Genomic DNA, 26,983 nt, shown 5'->3' on the forward strand with positions numbered 1-26,983 from the left:
AAGATATGCCGAAGAATCATTTTGGTATGAAATAAGCATTATAAAAGGAAATTCCTATTGATAACCTGTGGTAAGGTATGAATAATTAAACTTGTAAGCAGGCTCTATTCCAGAAAGAACGGAACGCCAGGAAAAAAGAAAAAAAGAATAAGAATTGCGAGCGTAAGCAATTTTCAGCGGTAGTCTCGAAGTTCAACATGTTGAGTGCTAATGGCGTCAAAATCCAAGATGACCGCCCGATCTTTTCACTCTAAATCTTTTTTCTATGTTTGACTTGACTCGAAAAAAAAGGCAATGATTGAAAACTTGTTTCTCTGTTGTGCAAAATATGATGTTTGCATTGATTGCACTCGTTAGAAAATCGTTCATTTCTTAGGATAAACACCATTGCACACCTAGTATTTCTAGCATATCTTACTATTTTTTTTTCTCAACTTCCTGATGGTGATCTCAGAATTCAAAACGAGCGCCAATGATGAAAAAATGATTGTTCTGATAAAATGCAAGATGGCGGACAAATTTAAAATGGCTGCCTAATTTGTTTTAGCTTCAAATGAAATTTACATCTTTGCACTACACGATGCCAATAAATTTGCTGTTAAACATATCACGTGAAGAAATAACTAAAATTTATCAAAAATTGGCTTTTTCGCAAATTGTTTAGCTGGCGTTAGCGTACGAGGGGCCCACCAATTTGAGTAAACCAAAATGATCACCCTCTAGTGTTGGCATATACTAGTGATCAGTGACATAAAATTGGAATTCTAACAATGTGTGCCGATGGCGTCCAGTTTTTAGCGAGAATTTCTCCAGTGGGAGGAGGAAGGAGTTGAAAACTTAAAAAGTTATATGCTCTTTACAGAGGTTTTCTCTTAAAGCAGTGTCCAGGAAACACGAAGGCACGGGTCCTAACAAGGATCGAAAATGGATAAATGTGTATAAAAAGTAGCACTGAGAAGTACTGTTTTATTGCTTTTATCAGCATAAAGAAATGGAGTATGTACATTGATGACATTCGTTTTAAATGGGTTTCCTGCTGATTCGCCTGTCCGTTTTACAATTTTTAAATTTACATTCCGATTATTATCTTAATTTGTTAAATTGAACTTATTTTCAATTAAACAAAGCTACATTTTAACATTTGAATATTCTCATAAGCCTAACCACGTGTCAAAGGGATCCTCAATACCACCGTCGAAACCAAACACCTAATGCATCTACTGAAATTAGCATTTGTGGTTGGCAAACCACACAAGAATTTCAGTTCACGTCAATCGTGCCGCTGTCATTTGCCCTCATAATCAAAAGGAGCAACCTTTCGAGTTTGCGGCTTCGGCAAAAGCGTTGTTTGTTTCACTGATATCGAATTACTGGCACAGCATTGAATCTCTGCAAAAAAAACCCACTTACCTCTCGCTCATTATTCCCAAATGCGATACTGAGATTGGGCATCGCTCGCAGTATTGCCACTAACGATTGGATTGTGTTGCTATATACTACTGGTCGATACTGTTTGAAATCCTCTGACGTGAAGCCACTTTCGTGAATGATTCTGAAATTGAAAGAGAAAATGATAGTTAGATAAATAGTTTCAAGATCAGTTTGTACTTAAAAAATATTGCAGTAATTTAACAATAAATATGTTGCAGCATACAAGTTATGAGCCGCGAATGTTCCCAAGACTACTAACGATTCTGGTCAAATATTTCATTGTGGCCATAGAAAACACCTCATCCATCCTCTGTTACCGTAACCCGGGGGCAAATTGATCACTGGGGCGAATTTGGTCAGGTCGGTACCAAAATACATTTCCTCCCAAGGATGCTGAAGGTTTCGTTGGTACCACAGACATTCCATGTTTTCTAGTTTATAGATGTCTAATGATGATTTCGAACTATTTCATTTTTATTAGGGTCAGTTTTGCATATAAATATTCACACTTTTTGAAGGTGTAAGCAACACAGTTGGAAATGTCGTTGCTGAACAAACCACTGGGCTATGCCTACATGTTAACCTTGAGTGTTTAAAATGTTGTGTAAGCTTAAATATGAACTGCTGAACTCATTTTTGATATCATATAGCATATAGTATCATCGTACCTGCCACACGATAAACGAATGCGAAAATGGCAACTTTGGCAAAGAAAGCTCTCAGTTATTAACTGTGAAAGTGCTCATAAGAACACTACGCTGAGAAGCAGGCTCTGTCCCAGTGAGGACGTCATGCCAAGAAGAAGAAGAAAAAGAATATATTGTACATTCAAAGTAAAAGCATGAAACGAGCTCACCAAATGATTCGGCAAAAGCATAACGTTGTGATTCGGCATTCGAGCTTATAAATTTGCCTTTTTTTTCCTTTTCTGTAGAGCCTATTTAACTGCGTCCATTATTTAGGAATATTGTGGTATGACTCATATTTGATTGGGTGCTAATCAAATATCCTGTCACAACTAAGGTGTGATAGACATTGGTTGATATAGCGCACGATCCCAGTTAGGCTTGACTTGTTTTACAAATTCTATAAACCTGTTGGGATTACTTTACCAGGTTTCCAGGGGCTCTAATAACCCTTTTCCAAACATTGATCTTCTTTGATTGAATAAAACTCCACAGCTGCAGAGTATCCCGACTAAGGGTACATAACAAAATTATATCAGCATATATTAATATGTTATAAGTTTTTTTTCGAACATAGGCTGTTACAAACTTGATGCAGGATGTTGTTAATATAACTAAAATTATAACAAAAAGTGTGTGAATAGTAACATAAACATAACAAAATGTGTTTTAATTCTATCAAAAACATATCAAACCAAGTTATAATGTTTGATATAAAGTATCAAAATTATAATACTGTTCGATATACGATAATATTGTATATTATTGAAATGCATAACTATCTATTTATTTTGTTATAAAGTTGTTAAAAATGAACAAAAACATATCTTAAAGGGAAATAAAACAAATTATGTTATTTTTCTGTTTTATTATGTTCTATGGATAACGGAGCCTAACAAAATTATATCATGATATGATATGCATATCATATTCTGATAAAATTTTATTATATTTTTGTTACAATCCTTTAGTCGGGATATGTTGAGCAGTTTCGTTTTCGATTTGACAAAAACGACATTCAGAAGATTGGATTTTCCCAATTTTATATAGCAGTGACCAGTCAACAGATCGATTATTACCCTTTTTTAAAATTTAGTATAACATGAGCTTTAGAACCACTAAGCCTTACAAACCTTTTTGCTTGTCTTGATGTATCCGTAGTATTCCAGTTGGGTTCTACCATAGGTATTTCTCAAGATTTAAGTTTTGCTATCATAGCGCACTCTGAAACGCCACAAAATGGCTCGAGACCAATAAAATTCATTGAAGAACCATGTCTTGCTAAACTGTCGGCCGTTTCGTTTCCGTCAGTTCCACAATGTCCGGGCACCCAGTATAAAGTAACTTTATTCTTACTGGCCAATTGTTTCAGAGAAAGAATGCATTCCCATACTAGCTTCGACTGACAAGTGAATGCCATTTAGAGCTGCTTCGTTATCCGAAAAAATACAGATTTTAGAAAATCTGTATGTTCTTTCAATTCAAATAATCGCACATTCTATAATTGCTTGAATTTCTGCTTGAAAAACAATGGAACTGTGCCCCATATGCATTACTTTGTTAATTCCAGGACCAAAAACTCCGGCTGTTGTATTTTCACCAATCTTAGACCCATCTGTGGGTTTAAGGATGATGACAAGGACGCATATTACGCGCAGCTCGAACGCGAGTATGACCGCTGCCCAAGCCACGACGTCTAGATTATCATAGGAGATTTGAACGCTCAGGTTGGCCAGAAGGAGGGGTTCAGACCGACGATTGGAAAGTTCAGCGCCCACCGGCTGACGAACGAGAACGACCAACGACTGATAGATTTTGCCACCTCCAAGAACATGTTCATCCGTAGCACTTATTTCCAGCACAGCCTCTCGTATCGGTACACCTGGATTTCACCTCAGCAGACAGAATCGCAAATCGAATACGTTTTGATCGATGGACGGCACTTCTTCAACATAACCGACGTCAGAACCTATCGTGGCGCTAACATTGACTCCGACCACTACCTGGTGATGGTGAAACTTCGCCCAAAACTATTCATCATCAACGATGTACGATACCGACACCCGCCTCGGTACAATCTTGAGGCAGCGTTGCCGGATGAGGGCGAGCTCGATAGGACCCCTCTTGAGGACTGCAGGAGGACAGTCAAAGCAGCCATTGACGACGCTGCCGGATATGTGGAACGGAGCTCAAGAAACGATTGGTTCGACGAAGAGTGCCAGAAGGTTTTAGAGCAGAAGAATGCAGTGCGGGCTTAAATGCTGCAGCATGGTACGCGACAAAACGTGGGACGACACAGACTAAAGCGGAAACAGCACCCCCGCCTATTCCTGGACAAAAAGCACCGCCTGGAAGAGGTGGAATACCAAGAGATGGAGTTGCTGTACCGTTCTCAAGAAGCTCTATCAGAAGCTCAACACATCCCACAAAGGCTTCGTGCCGCGAGCTGAAATGTGCCGGGATAAGGATAGGAGCATCTTGACGGACGGACGCGAGGTGATCGAAAGGTGGAAGCAGCACTACGATGAACACCTAAATGGCGCAGAGAACACAGGCACAGAAGGTCAGGACAGCGAAGGCGATGGCTACGTCAGCACAGCGGGCATTGGAAACCAGCTCCCACGATGGGAGAAGTTAAGGATGCCATTTAACAGCTCAAGAAGAACAAGGCCGCTGGCGAGGATGGTATCGGAGCCGAACTTATCATGGGCTCGGACAGGTTGGCCGCTTGCCTGCATCGGTTGATAGTCAGAATCGGGTAAACGGAACAGCTACCGAAGGAGTGGAAGCAAGGCGTTATATGCCCTATCTACAAAAAGGGCGACAAATTGGAGTGTGAAAATTATCGTGCAATCACTATCCTAAACACCGCCTACAAAGTGCTATCCCAGATTCTCTTCCGTCTTCTATCACCTATAGCAACCCGACTAAGGGCATATAACAAAAATATAATAAAATTTTATCAGAATATGATTTGCATATCATGTTATGATATAATTTTGTTAGGCACCGTTATTCAAAGAAAATATTAAAACAAAAATATAACAAAACATGTTATATTTATTGAATACTAGTGATCCCGGAAAACTTCGTCTTGCCATCAAGTAGGCTGTTGAAAGCCGCTATGAATCGTCCTATACAAAATGACAGTTCCGTTCACTCTCGTTTTTCCGACTTTCCCGGTGAATATCCTGGATCTTTTATACACACAAACACGTCGGAACCCTTGACGAACAAAATAGAGAAAAAATCATAAAATTCCGTTCACCCGTTCGTAAGCCATTTCATGACATACAAACACCATTCTATTTTTATTTATATAGATATTTCTATTTGTTTATTTTTATCAATTTTAAAATAAAATATAAATACCTACATATAAGGGAGTTTAAAAAGAGTCTCTTGGGTTTCTTAATCCATCCAAGCGGTAACAAATTGTTTTTATCTTAATTTAATTATTGCCTAAATTGCAAGTGATTGAAAATTGACTTGTTGCTGCGCTATAAGCCCAATTTTAAATTGCTTGTTTTATATAAAACATTCATTTTACTGTCTTATGCTCCGAATATAGAGCTTTGTTAGAATTTTCTTATAATTGATCAAACAACACGTAACTGAATGTGTTATCCCGTATAGCAGACAAAATAATATTTTTGATACTTTGTATCAAAAATTATAACTAACTTTGATATGTATTTGATATATATACAATATATTTTGTTATATTTGTGTTACAGTTCATACAACTTCTTCTTATATTTTTTTATTTTAACAACGTCCTGCATCAAGTTTGTAACAACCTCGATAAAATCTTTATATCATTATAACATATGCTGATATAATTATGTCATGTACCCATAGTCGGGAAACGAGTTCGTGGGAAGTTATCAAGCAGGTTTCATCGACGGCCGCTCGACAACTGACCAGATCTTTTCCGTGCGGCAAATCCTCCAGAAATCCCGTGAGTACCAGGTCCCTACACACCATTTGTTCATCGATTTCAAGGCGGCATACGACAGTATTGACCGTGTGGAGCTATGGAAGATCATGGACGAGAACAGCTTTCCCAAGATGCTCACAAGATTGGTTAGAGCAACGATGCACGGTGTGCAAAACTGCGTGAAGATCTCGGACGAACACTCCAGTTCGTTCGAGTCTCGGCGGGAACTACGACAGGGCGACGGACTTTCGTGCCTGTTGTTCAATATTGCGCTTTAAGGTTTCATTCGGAGAGCCGGACTTAGCAGTCGAGACACGATTTTCATGAGATCCGGACAATTTGTTTGCTTAGCGGACGACATGGATAATATTGGGAGAAAATTGGAATCGGTGACAGATTTGTTCACCTGCCTTAAACGCGAAGCAACAAGAGTCGGACTAATGGTGAATGCGTCGAAAACAAAGAACATGCTGGTGGGCGGAACTGAGCGCGACAGGGCCCACCTTGGAAGCAGTGTCACGATAGGCGGGGATACTTTCGAGGTGGTGGACGAGTTTGTCTACCTCGGATCCTTGCTGACGGCTGACAACAATGTTAGTCGGGAAATATGAAGGCGCATCATCAGTGGAAGTCGTGCCAACTACGGTCTCCAGAAAAAACTGTGGTCAAGAAAGATTCACCACCGCACCAAATGCACGATGTACAAAACACTCATAAGACCGGTAGTTCTCTATGGGCATGAGGCTGCTCGAGGAGGGCTTGCAAGCTCTTAGGGTTTTCGAACGCCGAGTGCTTAGGACGATCTTCGGCGGCGTGAAGGAGAACGGCATGTGGCGGCGAAGGATGAACCACGAGCTTGCGCAACTCTACGGCGAACCCAGTATCGTGAAGGTAGTTAAAGCTGGAAGGATACGCTGGGCAGGGCATGTTATAAGAATGCCGGACAACAATCCTGTAAAGATGGTGTTCGCTACGAATCCGGTCCAAGAAGGCGTGGGGCGCAGTGAGCTAGGTGGATTGACCAGGTGCTGCAAGTTCTGGCGAGTGTAGGCCGCAGCCGAGGATGGAGGGAGGCAGCTGCGAATCGAGTTGTATGGCGTGGAATTGTTGACGCGGTTTTATTGTAATATCAATGATATACCAATAAATTTTATGTATCAGAAACCAAGTGGAAGTCAATTAGCTTAAAGTTTTGTGACAGCAAGATGTATTATATCAATTTTTTATCATAGCCGTAGCAAATAAGTGTCATTTAAATTCCTCTGTTATATAACAGAAAGCAGACGATCTTTGCTTATGGCGCTAACATTATTAGTTGGTTAGGTTAGTTACAGATACATTGATACATCATTTAAACCATTTTTGGGAGCCTTCTCTTTGACAGATGTTTTGTATGCTCCTTGGAAAGTTCATAACCATTTTTAAGTTTATTAATTTGGACCAATTGAAACTGTTTAAGGAGGTTATTTCGGAATTGAAGGTTAATGTTTATAACTTCTGAAATAAAATTTCGACAAAACTTGTTGAAGAATTTGGAAATTGTCATGATATATTTTCAACTATTTATGAACGGTTATGATTTTTTGGAGAATATTTGGATAAAATGGATAGTAGAAGGATCACAGCTCAATATTAACCCAAAACACAATTATGTGCCAAACTACAACATCCTCCCTAGTATAGCTTTATGTGAACATTTGGCCCAATCCCCCTCTCGTCCTTCATAACCATGTTGCTTATGGACGATTCCTTACTACAAATATGATTGCAGTCTTCCACTTCCTAACCCTAAAAATAGTCAGTGTTCAGTCTACATATTTGTTGGTCAGCCCCAAGAAACAGTAGCATATTATATCTATCACTATAGTTACATCCTTCTGGCATGGTGCAAAAATATCCCCGACGATGTACATCAACCAGATAACCACCTACTAAATTGCCCTCGAAGGGCTAAACTAGAATAGCAACAGCGGAAATGAACTAAACGGGCTGTAAAAAATGCAACCGGTGGAAGCTAAAGACTCACCGTATCACAAAAAGGATAACCGGAAAACAGCATGGACAGAAATGGAAGAAGAAACGGTAACAATATAACCAGCATAATTTATATACAAGTATTTTCCATACCGATGAGCTGAAAGTGAAGAATTTTCAACAAGAGTATAACGAAGAGAATTTAATACTCAAACCTCAATGAGTAATTCAATCGAGTAGCGATTTGACACTGCTTCTGTATGTCGCGTGTTTGCCCGACGCGAATTGAAGAAAATGATGGCAAGGATAATAGAAGGAGGAACTCTGATTAAACTACCTAGTGACAACAAAGGTTTTTGGCGTATTTGATTGAGGCAATAGCTATTACTATTCCTGTTATATCTAAGTCGAGGTTTAACTGATTTGGCTTTGGTAAAAAAGACAGGGTTCTCACTTTTTCATTCACTTTCACATTACAAACAGATGTTTTCACAACTCTACTAAATGGAAGAAAATGCATAACACATAAGTCTTTCCATGGATTCTATTGGGAAATGAAATTATACCCGCTCCATAAAACATTCTCCTACAAAAATGGTAAAACACAAAGTAACAGATTGATATGACGGCGCGCAACAAGCACAATTTAAACAGAGAAACCAAAGATTTTGAAGGATGACGGAAATAGTACCACTCAAGCTAATTCAAGTATGAAGTAAACCGAGACTTTCATAAGTTTTGAAGTTACACCAAAAACCTCATTACTCAATATTCACGATAAATCATTTCTACATTTTTTAACTGAAATTCCAGACGTTAAATGCCGCATAGCTAGAAAAAGAGGCGCCTCTGCAATGTGGAAAATATAACTGCTTCGTGGAAACAAAGGAAATTTTATATTCACTGACTCTAACAGTGGCCCATACAAACAGCCTATTCACCTTTGCACTCGATTCACCACCCCAATCCCGAACCCAAGTCTGTTTCAGCCGGGCACCATTGTCTATGAGGGGAAAGAAAAGAAAGCCATAACCGGATCCTGTGCCTGGTCGAAGAGTCCTAACAAGTGGGTAAGCTCAAATACAATGAAAGAAAAAAGGATTTATGGTTCTGTAGGTGATCGGAGCTACATGGAAACTCTAGATACCTTTGAAGAAACATTCAGAAAGCTTCAAATGGAGGAAGTGGCTACTCTTAGAGAATAAAACTACTCATGCAAAGTGGAAAAGTTGATAATGTTTGTAATGTACATATAATAAAATGAGGTTTGAAACCCGTTTTCGCTCTACATCACTTATTCATTAAACATTAATATTTTTATGCCCCTTGAAATTTGTTCTCATTTGGATGAAATAAAATTGCACAAGTCTTTAAGTGCTGATTGTACTTAATATAAAATATACATAGATTGTAATCTTGATTTTAACATTTCTTTGCAAACAAGATTTGATATAGACGATTCCCTCGAAACTTGAATAAGTTCTATTGTTGAAGCAATGAGAATTGCAACACCAAGTGAAGTAAAATTCGAATCAGTTGTAATAGACGACGATCTTAAACTATTAATCTGTGATGAGAAGGCAATTTCAATGTAATCGATCCGGCTATGAAAACTATATAACTATATGAAATCTAGGAAATATAAGGAAACAAAAATTTTGAAAATGATATCTCACAATTGAGGCACGGTAAATGGATGGGCATGGCAAACCTTTGGTACCTCGAGTACCTGAAGGAATAAAGTAGACCCCTTTGTGTGGTCCTTAGCCTCTTGCCCAGCAACTCCCCAAGTAACACCAAATACTTCTTTTTGTGCAGCAGAGAGTATATTTTGTTATATTAAAGTTTATTAGTATAATATACAACATCTCGTGTAATGCATGAGCCATAATAAAGTATTTGAATAACATGTTATGCAAGAACATCAAAGAGAAATACATCGAACTGTCTAGGTATTATTATAGCTCCATGAATGTTTGTATAACTTTATTAAGATTAAAACCATACATGTTCACGTTTTTACAATATTCAAACTACATGAAGATGGATCAGCATCAAGCAAGCTATTCATATTGACTCCAACCATTTGAACCCAGACCCGTATGCCGATGAAATATTTCAATTTAAATTTTAAGCAAAGTAGAGGCTATTAACGCACTACGCACGACTATCCAGTGTTGTTCAGACTCATTTCCTCGAAAATAACATTTTCCGAACTACGAAGCCACGAACTACTACAACCATGCCCTATCCTCCTAAGATAGAAAAGCAGATGGTTAAGCTTGAGTACTGCACACAAAATCGATCAATTTTGATCCCAGAGAGCCAAGTTTCGGTGAAATGAAATGAGTGAGTGAGTGAGTGCGAATCATTTCACCGAAACATGAATTGCGGCCCACCGAGATCGAAACTGTCGGATCCCATGTGCAACACTCAAGCCCAATCACCTCCCCCTCCATCTCAGGAATACAACGCACAGTTAAAACAGTTCATGGCTTCACAATTCGAATTTCGGAGAAATGAGTCTGGTCAACACTGCGACTATCCCCTACTTTTGCAATCCTTCATTGCCTGTGCTCTCAGCGCCATTCAGGTGTTCGTCGACGTGCTGCTTCCACCTTTCGATCACCTCATGCTCGTCCGTCAAAATGCTTCCATCCTTATCTCTGCACATCTCGGCTCGCGGCACGAAGCCGTTGCGTCATGCGTTGAGCTTCTGATAGAACTTACGTGTTTCTCGAGACCGGTACAGCTGTTCCATCGCGTCGCATTCCGTCTCCTCCATGCGGCGTTTTTTCTCCCAAAAGAGGCAGGTCTGCTGGTGCCGTTTCCGTCTATAACGTTCCACGTTCTGCCGGGTACTTTGCTGCAGTAAAGGGTAATATGCTTCATCTACAAGAAAGGCGACAAGTTAGATTGTGAGAACTTTCGAGCGATCACAATTCTAAATGCGGCCTACAAAGTATTATTCCAGATCATCTTCCGTCGTCTATCACCTGTAGTAAACGAGTTCGTGGGAAGTTATCAAGCCGGCTTCGTTGACGGCCGATCAACAACGCACCAGATCTTTACTGTACGGCAAATCCTCCAAAAATGTCGTGAATACCAGGTCCCAACGCATCACCTGTTCATCGATTTCGAGGCGGCATACGAGAGTATCGTTAAACGTTAAACCTATGGAAAATCATGAACGAGAACAGCTTTTCCGGAAAGCTCACGAGACTGATAAGTGAGCGACTATGGAAGGTGTGCAAAATTGTGTGAAGGTTTCAGGCGAACACTTCTGTTTATTTAGATCCCGCCAAGGAATAACGACAAGGTGATGAACTTTCGTGCCTGTTGTTCAACATGACGCTAGAGGGTGTCATGCGGAGAGTCGGGGTTAACAGCCCGAAACGCGAGCGAAAACAAGAGTCGGGGTGGTGAATGCGTCGAAAACAAAGAACATGCTGGTGGGCGGCGCGAACGCGACAGGACTCGCTTAGGAATCAGCGTTACGATTGACAAGGATACCTTCGAGGTGGTAGATGAATTCATTTACCTCCCATCCTTGCTGACGGCGGACAATTCATATAGCGAGCCAATAGTCAAAAAAGTTCCAGTAAAAGGATCAAAAACTATAAAGAAGAGATAAACTTGATTGATTGGCACTAAAAAATGACGAAAATAAAACAGAGGTCAGAATAACTTAAAAGAAATTTCTAACAATTTTTTAAGTATTCCTAACAGATAATCAGTTTGTTTAGCATCTAGAAACTTTCGATGTTGCGATAATGATGAATGCTAGAGACTCTCCTTGATATGGAGTGTCCGAAGAAGAGAGGGGCGTTTTTTAGAGAGTGGCAAAGTAGCATGACCCTGTCTGAGTCAAAACTGTTAAATTCTTGATACAACTTTTGCTCGTGTTCTAAAATTTCAATGAAAAAATATGCATTTTTTTTATAAACAGAAAAAGGCGATTTTTCACTCCATACAAATAATATAGAAGCCAAAAACGCTAGCTAATCTTGTTCTAAATATTAAATGTTTCTTATTGGACGGAAAAATAACCTAGGGGGAAATTGGGAGGCATGAAAAAAGTCGAGATTTTTGCAATATCTATTGCTAACAACTGGTCAAGATTTCACGTACGCCCCTTTGCATTTGGGGCCTTCATATCTAGGACCGAGCATTTCATTCAAAACTCAAATTCAATACTTTAGTTCGTGGAATCTCGAAATGTGCTAAATGTTGTATTATGGGGTACCTTTAAAAAGATCTCACCTGGGCCTACCGAAGCCCAAATCCGGCACTGTCCATAAGGTGAATCTCATCGCCAGCTCCAGCCGCATTTTGAGGCGAATTTTTTTTTAATTGATCACATCTTTGACGAAGATTTTTGTTCAGTCTCGGTAATCTCGTCAGTGAGGAGCTGACAGAACAAAGAATCATCTGAATGTTTGCATTGGTGTGTTTTAATAGAAAAATTAAAAATTAATTGCCGATAATAGTCGAATGGTGCCGAAGCCGTTAATCAACCTACATGTAGCAGTTATTGCTTAAGGTGAAGCGGCGTGTAACTCAAAGAATCATTAGAATCATCATTAATGTAATAGTAGTAGCGTCGCCTTTCCATATACATTTTCAAAACAAACAAACAAAAAATATAACATTTGTGTTAAGCATATTTTTATGAAAGAGATGGAAAATTTAGTTGATTGACGAGTTTTGGAAATCAAAATCTACTCTTCAATCGTACATATCAAAAGGAAACATTATGATTTAATGTTTAATAGGGCAATGGAATTTCTCTTTTTTTATTGGATTTATCGCATTTTTTTGTTATGCACTGGCACATTTTATGTTTGCAAGAGATGACGGTGTGCCAGGTGGCTGGTGACAGATTTTTCTAACAATTGGTATATGCTTGTTTTCGGAACATTTGCTGCAAAAATAAAACTTATTATTTTGCAAATAGTTTTTATCACAAGATCACTGATTTAATAACATTTTAATGATTTTTGTGATCAATTCACATTAAATGCTATGATTTTACAGTCAGCAACTCTGACATCATCGCGATCGCTGAGCGCAGTGCACACACAATAGACGCGTCCCAACGCATCGCACTGTGGAGCTTGTCATGATTTTGGGTGGCCCAAATTGATTAACTCTTGGTATGATTTTATGCTTCGTAGAGATGGTTTCTGTAATTTGAGACAATCGCAAACAAATAGCGTATAAGTTACAAGTGTCTTTGATATGCCCATCCTATCTGAGATGAAAATTACTCCAACGGAAAAAAATGTTGGAAATATTAGACTACAAACACAGGCATGTTTCAGTGTGCGGTGGCGGGGTTGATTTGCAGCAAGTGAAAATCACCGCCAGTATAGTTTTTAGTGTTGTGGTTAATAAAACTTTATAAATATTTGATTCCCGTTTGAAATGAGTTCATTTAAGGAAAGTGAATGAAATATTTGTTTAGTGGAAGTGTTGTGAATGCAATATGGAATCCAAACACAAATGCTTGCTGCAGAATTACAATGGAAAAGGTAAGCACCTTCTATTTACAATTATAGTAGTGTGAGGCAATGAAATGCGGCATAAGATCGGAATTTTTTTGTTTGCCAATATAAATCTCATCTCATCGCTAAATTGTTGATTCTATATCTGAAAGTGTTGAATAAATATTGAAATACCACCTGAAGCATTTTTCTTCGCATAAATTTTTCATAAAATCAGGTGATGAGCAGTTATATTTCATCGATACTGCAAATACCAATACTATCATAACAATGTGTCAATGATTTTAGAAGAAGCCATCTTGTGATGTCGCACCAAAAGGCCTTAAACATATTTGAAACCTATATCTCAAGAGATCCAAACATTTCTGTTTATCGTAATGATCGACTGGATGGAGCATGATGATGGTATCACCATTCATAGGCGTCTGAAACATCAACTTTTTTGTCATTTGAAACAATGGGTTTTTAAACTTTGGGTGTTTCTGTTGAAACAGAGTTTGGTAAATATACTTTCATAGCTGCCTATTTGCCTTTTCAATCCACTGGGCAGCAGCAAGTTAATTTGCTTAAAACCGACTTGCGGAAAATAATTCTCAATCTGTCAATGTCCCATGTGTTCGCTTTCCTCCTTCAGTAAACCTTTGGAAAAAGGTCATTTTGAACAGAATGATGGTCCACATCAACGAAAAATCAGTTTTTGCCAATGAACAGTTTGGATTCCGATATGGACATTCGACCACTCATCAACTTTTACGTGTAACAAATTTAATTCGTTCACACAAATGTGAAGGCTATTGTACTGGTCTTGCTCTTCTAGACATAGAATAATCATTCGACAGTGATTTTCATGAAGGCTTGATTGTAAAATTAAAAAAAAAAATTCCAACATACACTATTAGTTGTCCATAGTTACCTGTCAAATCGTACACTTCAGGTTAATTATCATAACTCCAGATCTGAGAGACTTCCTGCAAGAGCTGGTGTTCCTCAAGGCAGCATTTTGGGGACCAATATTATACAATATTTTCACATCAGACTTACCTGAGTTACCTCAGAGATGTCAAAAATCCTTGTTTGCGGATGACACAGGCCTCTCCGCCAAAGGACAAAGTCTGCGTGTCATCTGTAGTCGATTGCAAAAAAGTTTGGATATTTTTTCTTCATACTTGCAAAAATGGATGATTTCTCCTAATGCATTCAAAACTCAACTTATAATATTCCCACATAAACCAAAAGCTCTTTATTTGAAACCTTCAAGTAGACATGTTGTCATGATGAGAGGGGTTTCAATTAATTGGTCAGATGAAGTTAAGTATCTAGGGCTCATGCTAGATAATAATTTAACTTTCAAAAATCACATTGAGGGCATTCAAGTCAAATGTAATAAATACGTAAAATGCCTCTATCCCCTTATTAATAGAAAATCAAAACTTTGTCGTAAGAACAAGCCTTTGATCTTCAAAAATGTTCAGGCTAGCCATGTTGTATGTTGTATTAATATGGACTAGCTGTTGTAGTACCAGTAAGAAAGCTCTGCAGAGTATTCAAAATACAATTTTGAAAATGATTCGGAATCTCCCTCCCTGGTACAGTAGTAATGAGTTACATAGAATATCCAATTTTGAAATATTTGAACAAAAGTAAACTTATGATAAAAAGTCAAAATGCACGAAAAGTAACATGGGACAATCAAACGTATAACGGCAGTAACTACCATTTAGCAAGTTATAAATTCGTCCATCCCTAAAGGGCTAAATTCTTTTTACCTTTTTTAAATTATCCTTTTCAAAATCGTTTGGATTTTTACGAGGAAATTGGCTATAATAGGGCGCCTGTGCCAGTGATAGAGCTAACGGATTGGGAAAAAAAAATCACCAAAACTATAACGGAAGCTCGTTTTACACATCCGAATAGGAACGCATCACTACTACTGGTGCAAAGTAGCAACAAACTTAAGGTTATTAATTGTTTTCTACTATTTACAAACTTTATTCAAAGATATGTTTACGCATTCTTATTATTTTGACAAACAACATGTTATAAAAATACACCTAAAAATCAAAATTGCCTATAACACCCCGATCAACCAACAATTTCTTTATGGTGATCGCCTACGTTTCAGAATGAATCGTTATCGATTCTATCTAAAATCACTGACTAGTTGACCGGGACGCTTTAAACGCACTACCACTTTTATTGGACACACACTACCAGTGGATCAGTCACCCTATTTTATTATTTCATTTTAGCAAATCGAAAAATCTAAGCTACTTTTTCCAATCGCACTGTATTGGCTTGGCAATCAACAACATAAACCACTTGAGTCCTTCTACCCTAAAATTTGAGTGAACTGCTGTGACATCGAGTGAAATGGTAATATAATACAGCACCGCAGCACACAAAAAAATGTCATAAAGTTGAACTTTAGCTTTCCCTAATCCTGTGCATAATTTATGTCTGGCATCAGAGTGAAAGAACTCAACAGGACGGCGAAGAAAGACCGCACCAAAATCAATAAACTTCCGTGACGGGTTCATTGTTAGGAGTGAACCTAGCTAAAAATGAGGTGAAACGTACACAGAAGAGATGCTAATAAATTTTATGCGCCTGCCATCCGATACTACATTAGTGAAAATTGACGTGATCGCGTGTTTCACCCGGTTTCTAAGCCGGTACACGCCAGGGACGGTTGTTCCGTGATGTGGATTGTATAAACGTTTATGGTATCACGTGATTTTTGTGGTGACAGACCAGAACAAGTAACAGTGGAAATAGTATGCGTACAGTGTGGTGACCATAAATTTCACGAAGTTATTCTATTGTTGTTTTAATATCAAGACTCTCCTTCTCACTTGACTTGTAACATGACCCTAGTTTGATACGCCTGAATGGGAACATTCATAAACTGCAACACGATTTTAGGGGAGAGCAGACTATGACTACTCATACAAAATAATTGAACTCTCATATAAAATTGTGACGAAGGGAGAGGTATATAGGTTTGCGTGGCGTAATTATTAGACGTTCCCAAGAGATCGAATGTCGTGCGAATTACTGATTCTATAAGCGAGAAACATACTACCTATGATGCTGGCGTTCATAGGAACCTTCAACTATTTTTATGTTCCAATATAATCGTATTAAATAATGGACCAAGAATGTTAGGAAAATTCAATAGGCTATAACGAAAGCCATAAACAACCCCCTTTCAAAAACACAACAAATCACATTGATGAGGGAACGGGTGGTAAAGGGACTATGTTTGTCGTTACATTTCGTCGGTGTTAAGGTGACACTACTAGGAGCAGTGTTGCCTTATATCTATCTATAGTAGAGTCTCACACAATCTTTCCATCTGTAATTCTATTAAATCCAAAAATAAAAACTTCAAAACCAAAGACAGCTCTCATTGAGATAATTTCTTCTTCTGACTAACGTTGGGTTGGAAAGCATAAACTCTATATAAATAGAGTAAAGGGGGGCAAAAGTTCGTGTGGGGCAACAGTTTCTTTTTAAGATTTCTAGCTAAATTCAAAACAAAACTTATAAATATCATGGTGGTTCGAATTCTATTCAAGTAAGAGACTTTCACTCCAAATATCATAAAAATTTATTGAGATTTGGAAAAATTATGGTTATTTCTTGTTTTTAGTCGTGCATATTGTAATTTTCGGTCAAACTTTCGTTGCATGGAATCAAATGGAGATAAAATCTTTTTCAATATTTTATGTAAGGGCATTTCTAGGCCTATCATAAGGATGCTTTGAGGTGTATTAGTTTTTGTATAATGCTTGGAAACAATTTTTAGCCCATAGTGGGACAAAAGTTCGAATCAGCGGGGCAAAAGTTCGACCCATGTATTAACCCACGGAAAAATTTGCAAATTGCCTAAAATCCACACATTTTCTACAAATTTAGGTAAATTTGCCTGATCGTGCGAAAAAAGTCACCAAAATTTTACATTTCCACTTTATTTTGCGAAAAACTGCTATTTTTGAGAACATTACAATTAACCCTGTCTTGGGAAGTTTTTTTTTATGAAAATTTAGTGTGTATTTTTCGACAAACTTAAGTTTGCGACTGGTATAAAGTATGCCTGTCATAAAAGTTTCAATATGTTGTGTTTTAGCCAGCGAACTTTTTTTGACACAAGTTTATTCAGCCAAATTATAGCCAATATGTTGAAGGTTCACTGTATGGTATTTGTTTTGTTCCAGCTGCTATAGTTTTCCAGGAAACTTTGATTATACCACTAAGGTCGAACTTTTGCCCCACCTTACTCTACCTAGTATTTTTTTTGTGAAATAAGCTTATAATTTCCAATATCTATTGGATTTTTTATTGATAACTAGTGGTCTCGGCAAACTTCGTCTTGCCATCAAGTAGGATGTTGAAAAACGTCAAGAATTCCCCCATACAAAATAACACCTTAGTCTTCTCCCATTTTCCCGATTATTCTGGAGACTTCCCCGAACATTTTCTTCATAAGAACACGTAGCATCCCTTGCGGAGTGCTACTGTGAAAAGCTTGCGTTAATCCATTGACCCGTTCTCAAGCCATTTCGTGACATACAAACACCACTCTATTTTTATTTATATAAAAATAATCGATTCAGAAAACCTGTATCAATTTGTACCTTTTCGTGAAAATCTGTCATCTGTACCAAAATATATCAGAAAATCTGTACCTCTACAGATAACTCTGTCTTTGTGATATCACTGATTAGAAGTATAGTGTAGTACCCATTAGTGGACATGTATGGGACTCATTGATAGTATTTAGACAGTAGTTGTTACCGTGGAATGAACAATGTAGCTTATTTTCTTGGTAATTATAATGAGCTAGCCTAGACTTGGGTAGTCTTCGTAGTTTTCTACAGGTTTTGGGCCCAGAAACGGCTCCACCAGCATGTTCCACACTGGGATGAGGGAGTGAAATCTAAGCGAGGTTAGCCCATACGCGAAATCTATTTGATTACCAAATATTATACCGAGTTCAAAAGCAGTTTGCATACTACGAACTAGTAGTTATTCAAACCCAGAGTGATAATCAGGTAAATGGAGTAAGACTGGAGGATGGAAATCTAGTGATCATGACAAAATAAATTATGCATTGTGGTGTTCTTTTATCCTGCGATCAAAGCAACAACGATTAACCTTTTGTCGTCAAGTGATCACAACAAACTATGCTCCCCGAATATTGCATCGTGTTGCATGTGTGCTAACGATTAATTGTTCGCGAATCAAAGTTCTATTATTTTGAAGATTTTTCCACTTTTTTGATTTAACTCCGGACATGCTGTTTGTGATTTCGAAATCGTTCGGACATTGTTAGACCGCAAAATAATAGAGCAAATGCGGCATGATAAAAATTTATCGCGAATTGTAAAAACATCCGATAAACTCTTTGTCCCACGACACGACAAACAGTGCATCGGATGCATCATATATCCGTTCTACGCGCGCGTAGTGAGCTGTTGAAATCATGCTGCTGCGAGAACGACGGCCCTCTTAGACCGTTCAAATAATATGTTTTTTGTCGCTAGAGGCGATTTTTTTCCATCCTTGAGTAAGAGTTCAAAACCAGCTCATTTTTCTTCAAATAATCAGCGGTTGAATATAATTATAAAGAAGATACAAAAAATATACCATGAAACACTTGCTGCATAACATATTTACAACGAATACTTACTTCATCTGTTTTACGATTGTGCTTTTTCCAGATTCACCAGCGCCTGTAATAAAGAAAATTAGACAGTTAGATATTGCAAGATTGTTGTTTAGAATCAGAATGGTGTTACATTATCAAATTATTTTTCTGATAAAATTTCAAAACTTTGAGCATTTTATTTTTTAATTGTTGTACCGTCAAACAGAACTTTTCTGGTAATTATAATAGATAATTCAGCTTTGAAAACATAGAACTTGCATCAATTTGCAAAACCATGCGTACTTCCATCAAGATTGTAGTAGGTATGTGACTCATCGCTAAAATGTGAAAAAATCAGCCAGCACTGCTAAAGTTGCAATAGAGCGGAAATTTTCAGTAAAAACAACAATTTGATTATATTTTGGACAGCATCACTTGCATGCGACTAAAGAGTTTTAAATATATTACCTTAAGGTAAAATGTTGTTAAGGGTCTATCGCAATAAAAAGCCGTAAAAAGTCACTAGTGCGACTATATGAGACCGTCTACTAAGAGACATCCACCGAATTGATAATTTAATTTTTATAATATTGTGGTCGATGTACTTTGTAGCGTAGTTTATATTGTCTCCCTTATGTTGACGCTATGTTGCCAGTAACATTACAAGGAGAACAAAATATATTGTTCCTCATATTTTTTCCTGTTAAATATGCTATATTTTGGGTATAGCTTGTTGCATATTATTGATCTGACAGTATATCATTAAAAATTACTATACCCCATAGTAATTAACAACTATAATTTTGATTGAATTTATAAACGCAAAAATTCAACTAGTTCTACTCAGTCAATATAATTGACTAAAAGTATGTCTAATTGAGCTGGCTGAGAAACGACTGTATGGTTGAATCATATATGGTTTTCAGCTACGCAGTAATTATTTTTACAACGGCTTCATTATTTGCCCGACGTTTCGACTCTAGAATTGTGTCACCCTGAGCAAGACTGGAAGGAATGGATGAAGCCGTCGTACATAGACTGCGTAGCCTAAAAGCATATTTGAGTAGATTTAGCCAAGTGTGACAAGCCTTACAACATTTTGGAAGACTCATACAAAAAACGTGACAAAGGGGGGGTCAAAAAAGTTGAAATTTAGCGTGACATAATTTGTACCATCCTTTAATGATGTAAACAATGTTCTGCAATATTTTCTCACCAGTTTTCAATACCAGTTGCTACTTTATCGACTTCAAAAATAATTGCAAACATCATAACAAAGTGCGCGTTGGCAAACTTTCATTTGATACATGGTATCCTGCGTGAGTGACGGTTATCTTATTATGTGAATGTTTTCGGATACCGTCGATGGGGGTGACAATGGGTCTAGGGGGTGAGATTGGGTCAAAACGGAAAAATATGTTTTGTGAAATATTTCAGCTAATAACGCTGATATTACTAAAATTAATCATTCAAATGTTAGAGAACATATTTTTGCACATAATTCAAAACAATATACATTTTTAGAAATAGTAGTTTTTGTTTACTACATCAAAAAACTTGCATGTTGAAACTAGATAAAATTTACAACATTAAATTTCTCCTGTACAAAGTATCACGCATGTACTCTAGCCTCTATCGTTGTATTAGTAGAATGTTGAAAGTCTTTTCATTACACATCACAGGTATTTTCAGGAATCTGTTCGATTTTCCCACAAAAAATCATTTTTTTCGGTACGATGTCTAAAACATTGAAAATGGGGGTGAGATTGGGTCAAGCAAGAACGATAGTAAATGAAATTCCAAGTCCACTTTTTTGACATTTTACGGTGCCGGGTGTTCTCTTTTTTTCATTAAGATGTGTTTATTCTTTCCAAATACAGCATCTCTGAAACATCAAACAAGTCTACTTGAGTATTCCGTGCATTGAATAACAATATAACGCATTTTGACAACTTCTCAAACCTACAACTGTGTTTCGTGCGCAGCAACATCGTAAATTTTTATCAAAAGGCTGTTTTTTTTTTTTTTCTAAATTTGATTATTTATCAGCGTTTTCATATTATAGAAACATCTCACGGAAGTACAAATGAGTTGGATCGCTGAAGTTATGACATCAACTTCTGCCTGAAATTTATTGATCGTGGAATGTCGCACCGAAATTTAACTATTTACGAAGGTTTAAAATAATCACTGTTTCAGTACTCCTTTGGGAAAACTGAATGGGCTTCATAGCAATTGGGATGAGACTTTGAAGACAATCTGAAAGAAAAACCAATGAAATTTATGTAAACTTGACGATAAATGTTGGGTTTACATATTTTTTCTCATAGCTCTTCAATTTTCAGTATAATATTTCTTTAAAGTGGGTTTATCATACTTGTGAAACATCTTAGATATCTTTTTGTCTTGTTTGCATCGTTTTTTGTCAATATTTTTCAGTTGTGAATGGTTTTGAAATCATATTCTCAAAAACAAGTTATTTCAATTACAGTGACCCAATGTCACCCCCTCTATGGGGTTAGATTGGGTCATTTTTCATTCATTTGTGGTGCCGCGGTGAATAAATATTTGTCTTTAATTTTTTGAACAGTTGGTTGTTAATGTACCATCAGAGTACATACACACCAAATTTGAAGTTTATTGGAGTTAAATTGCGATAGTTATTCAAAAAATAAATCGCACATATCCCTTTTTGACCCATTGTCACCCCCAACGACGGTATTGATAGTTATGAAAGTATTGTTTGAGATAACCTGAGAGGAAGTGCTCATAAGAACACTAAGCTGAGAAGCAGGCTCTGTCCCAGTGGGGACCTAACGCCAGAAAGAAGAAGAAGAACCTGAGAGAGAGGAGACAGCTCACTGACAGTTGGCATGTTTTGTTGCCTTCTTTGACCTCTTTTATTTTTTTATTCTTGGGTTGTGTTCAACGATCGGATGAACTTATTTTGGTCAAAATTATATTCACTTCTTGTTGTTCACTATGGAAAATGGTATGTATATGAAATAATCAATAGAAGTTTGCCAACACACAACTATATTTAGTAATTCAACTTTTTAAAATGTGAAATCATTGAAAAACACTTAAAAATTTAAATTAGGTGTATTCAAATTTTGACGGTTTTTCACTTTTTGTCATTCGAATGTGCGGTTTTCCAGTGACAGTTGGTGACAGGTTCCCATGACTTTTGGAAACTCGCAATCTAAGCCAGCTGTCTTCTCTCTCTCAGGAGTTAACAACAAGTGGATATCTGAATCAATGAAGTGAGTGAATTTGAGTTGATAATAAATTTGATATTGGAGTAAGTTGATTATACTTCTTAACAACTATTTTTGCGTATATTAAAGTAATTGACAGGATAACAATCTTCAATGTGTAAAACGATGGGAGTGGAATTCATATTTTTTTTAATCATTTGTCAATTCACACACTCTTGCGAAGGTAACCATCTCCAATTAAACCCCAATGAAAATAACATGACATGTCTTACGTGTAGTAGATTCAGGCTTCGTATGGATTGCATTGAAATATATTGAAAATAACTTGAAAAAGTTAAGCGTCATACAGCCTGCCATAAAAAAAAGAAATGAACACAAAAATAAGATCATGGGAAAGTTCTCGCGTGAAACGATTATGGTGGGTTTTCTCTGCAGCGAGCGTCCGAATGTGCATTCGGAATTGGAATGTGTTCGGGTAGAGACGAATGCATCTGCATGCTAAGTGAAGCGCGTAAAGCTACACGAAATCATCTGGGCGTTCGGCTTCGGGTTGTTAGAGAAGGCGCGATGCGAATGAACGGCATGCGACCGTAAAGTGTGAGAAGGAAGAAGGGATCTATGCTAGAGTGAATACGACGTACCGAGCGTAGGTCGGTGTCGGTACCCAGCCTCTACGGGTCGAAGTCACCGCCGCGAAACGAAGAAATTAGTCTGTTGAATAATGTTAACGCGATTGCACGTGCTTTATTGCAGAGAACGTGTTCGATTCACAAAGTGGTGCCTCTGAAAAGTAGAGTTTGGCGGATTACAGAAAAAATAAGCTTATCGTCACGACAATGGCGTGGTTTAAGCTCCCGTAAGTATTTAATTGAACAGATAATTACATGAACTTAAAAAAAAAACAATAAGAGCTCAAATATTTGGAACGGATGATAAAATACAGAGCTAGTAAAATGGCGGCCATGAGCCAAGCCACGTGGATTATTTTAGTTTTTGATGTTGTGACTTTCAGTGGCAGACTAATACATAGCGTGGCAGTAACGTCGAAAAAGTGAAGTGAAATCAATTGAATTTGTAACGAGAGCAAATGAAGCTACGGGAGCGAGAGGTCTCCTAGAAAAAAAAATGGAGCGAGAGGTCTCCACGACAAATAAAACAAGTCCGTCAATACAGGAGCGTGAGGTCTCCGAGTAGTAATTTTTTAAATACCGAAGCGGGAGGTCTTCGAGTACAGAAAACATGGAGCGAGAGGACTCCGAGGTTAAAAAAAATGTGTCATATATTTGCAAAGGTTGGATTGGCTCAATACCCACAATTGCTATTAACTTAAAATGTATGTGGAAGAAATTTTTGGATGTGGATAAGAATCGGGTTGGATTTAGATGGTATTGAATTGAATTGGATTTTAATTTGATTTCGAATAATTTGACATAGATTTTGATTGGATTTGTTCTGTATTTGGATTGGATTTAGATTTGCAATGGATGAGGATTTAAAATGTATTGGATTTCAATTAGGATTGATTTGTATTTCACTTGGATTGTTTATGGATTAGATTGGATTCGGATTTGAATGACGAAGGTACGATGGGATTGGATTTATAATGAATTCAAATTGGATGGGATTTTGATTTGATGTAGAATAAATTTGGATTTTTTTCGATTGGGTTTGGACTCAATTTGGATTTAGATTTGGATTGAATTTGAATTGGATTTGGATTGGATTTTAATCGAATTTAGAATGTATTGGATTTGAACTGAACTTACATGAGATTTGCATTGGATTTGAATTAAATCTGATTTAGATTGGTTTGGATTGAATTGGGATTGGATATTGATTGACGAAATTACGATTTGATTGGATTAGAAATGAATTCGAATTGGATTGGATTTGGATTTGATCTAGAACATATTTTGATTTTTTATTGGGTTTGATTTGATTTAGGATTGGATTTTAATTGAATCTTTAATAGATTGGATTTGAACCGCATTTAAATGAGATTGAGATTGGATTTGAATTAAATATGATTTGGATTTGGATTGAATCTGATTTGGATTGAATTCTGGAATGGAATGGATTTGAACTGAATTTAAATGAGATTTGCATTGGATTTGAATTATATCTGACTTAGATTTGGATTGAATTTGTATTGGATTTTAATTGTATCTGGAATCGATTGGATTTGAACTGAATTTAAAGGAGGTTTGCATTAGATTTGGATTGGATTAGGATTCGGATTAGATTTTGATTGGCGAAATTACGATTTGATTGGATTTAGAATGAATTCGAATGGGATAGGATTTTAATTTGATTTAGAATATATTTTGATTTTTTATGGGGTTCGGTTTGAATTTGGATTGGATATTAATTGAATCTGGAATGGATTGGATTTGAACTGAATTTAAATGAGATTTTCATTGTATTTGAATTAATTCTGATTTTGATTTGGATTGGATTTGAATGAAATACGGATTAGATTTGGATTGAATTTAGTTAAATCTAGAATGGATTGGATTTGCACTAAACTTAAATGAGATTTGGATGGGATTTGAATTAAATCTGATTTAGATTTAGATTGAATTTGGATTGAATTTGTATTGGGTTTCAATTGTATCTGGAATGGATTGGATTTGAACTGAATTTAAATGAGGTTTGCATTGAATTTGAATTAAATTTGATTTAGATTTGGATTGGATTTGGATTAAATCTGATTTAGATTTGGATTAAATCTGATTTAGATTTGGATTAAATCTGATTGGGATTCGTATAGAATTTGGATTGGATTTGGATTTGGATTAAATTCTGATTGACGAAATTACGATTTGATTGGATTTAGAATGAATTCGAATGGGATAAGATTTTGATTTGATTTAGAATATATTTTGATTTTTTATGGGGTTCGGTTTGAATTTGGATTGGATATTAATTGAATCTGGAATGGATTGGATTTGAACTGAATTTAAATGATATTTTCATTGGATTTGAATTAATTCTGATTTTGATTTGGATTGCATTTGAATAAAATACGGATTGGATTTGGATTAGATTTTAATTAAATCTAGAATGGATTGGATTTGAACTAAACTTAAATGAGATTTGGATTGGATTTGAATGAAATCTGATTTTGATTTGATGTAGATTGTAGATCTGATTGGGATTCGTATAGAATTTTGATTGGATTTGGATTTGGATTAGATTTTGATTGACGAAATTACGATTTGATTGGATTTAAAATGAATTCGAATTGGATTGGAATTGGATATGAATTAGAATAAATTTTGATTTTTTATGGAGTTTGATTTGATTTTGGATTGGATTTTAATTGAATTTGGAATGGATTGGATTTGAACCGCATTTGAATGAGATTTGGATTGGATTTGAATTAAATCTGGTTTAGATTTGGATTGAATTCTGGAATGGATTGGGTTTGAACTGAATTTAAATGAGATTTGCATTGGATTTGAATTATATCTGATTTAGATTTGGATTGAATTTGTATTGGATTCAAATTGTATCTGGAATCGATTGGATTTGAATTGAATTTAAGTAAGATTTGCATTAGATTTGAATTAAATCTGATTTAGATTTGGATTAAATCTGCTTTAGATTTGGATTAAATTTGATTTGGATTTGGATAGAATTTGGATTGGATTTGGATTTGAATTAGATTTGGATTGATGAAATTCCAATTTGATTGGATTTAGAATGAATTCAAATTGGATTGAATTTTGATTTGATTAAGAATAAATTTTGATTTTTGTATGAGGTTAGGTTTGAATTTGGATTGGATTTTAATTGAATCTGGAATGGATTGGGTTTTGAACTGAATTTAAATTAGATTGGCATTGGATTTGAATTAAATCTGATTTAGATTTGGATTAAATATGATTTAGATTTGGATTAAATTTGGATTAAATCTGATTTGGATTTGGATTAAATCTGATTGGGATTCGGATAGAATTTGTATAGAATTTGGATTGGACTTGGATAAGATTTTGATTGACGAAATTATTATTTGATTGGATTTAGAATAGGGTTCCTAGTACCGACCCCTTTTGACGAGTACCGGTTCTACGGTACTGTAACTCTCAGTACCGGTAGTACCGGTAAAATACCGGTACTGGAAGATTTTTTTCAATAACACAGCGTAACAAAAATGACATTTTTGCGTGTCTCAAGGATCAAATTATGTGTCTCTAGTAGATTTGGGGTTGCTGAATCTGGTGCCATTCTCAGAAATGTTCTAGCACGTCACAATTTTTAGCTACAGGTCGCCAAAGTTGTATAAAACACTGGTTTTATTAATGTTTACATGAAATTTAAAGTACGATTTGTCAAATTTTTTTGTGATCTAATCCGCCAAACATGCAAAATAGAACTTGAACTTGCATTTCAGACATAATTTGATTGAAATTGCGCGATTAAATTTCGATTAAACCGATTTTTTCAACATGCTTGCAGTCTCCATACAAAATTCTTCGTTTCTTCTATATGGCAAAATACAACCATTCTCTAAACCATCAAAAAATAACTTTTCCGCATCAAAAGTATTACAAACTTTGATAATAAGTATTGTT

General features: G+C 36.5%; 1 protein-coding gene across 13 annotated transcripts in view; it reads right to left on the reverse strand.

Annotated features, from left to right (window-relative positions):
* Positions 1 to 26,983, reverse strand: part of LOC5570867 (G protein alpha o subunit) — a 312,336-nt gene that overhangs the window by 179,391 nt on the left and 105,962 nt on the right. For all 13 annotated transcript variants that reach the window (XM_021843959.1, XM_021843954.1, XM_021843951.1 and 10 more), the window contains exons 3-4: positions 19,231 to 19,273; positions 1,411 to 1,552 (exon numbers count right to left, since the gene is read on the reverse strand). In XM_021843959.1, the coding sequence (XP_021699651.1) occupies positions 1,411 to 1,552; positions 19,231 to 19,273 (185 nt within the window). The remainder of the gene's footprint in view (positions 1 to 1,410; positions 1,553 to 19,230; positions 19,274 to 26,983) is intronic.

Source organism: Aedes aegypti, chromosome 2, assembly GCF_002204515.2.
Source record: "Aedes aegypti strain LVP_AGWG chromosome 2, AaegL5.0 Primary Assembly, whole genome shotgun sequence".
NCBI lineage: Eukaryota > Metazoa > Arthropoda > Insecta > Diptera > Culicidae > Aedes > Aedes aegypti.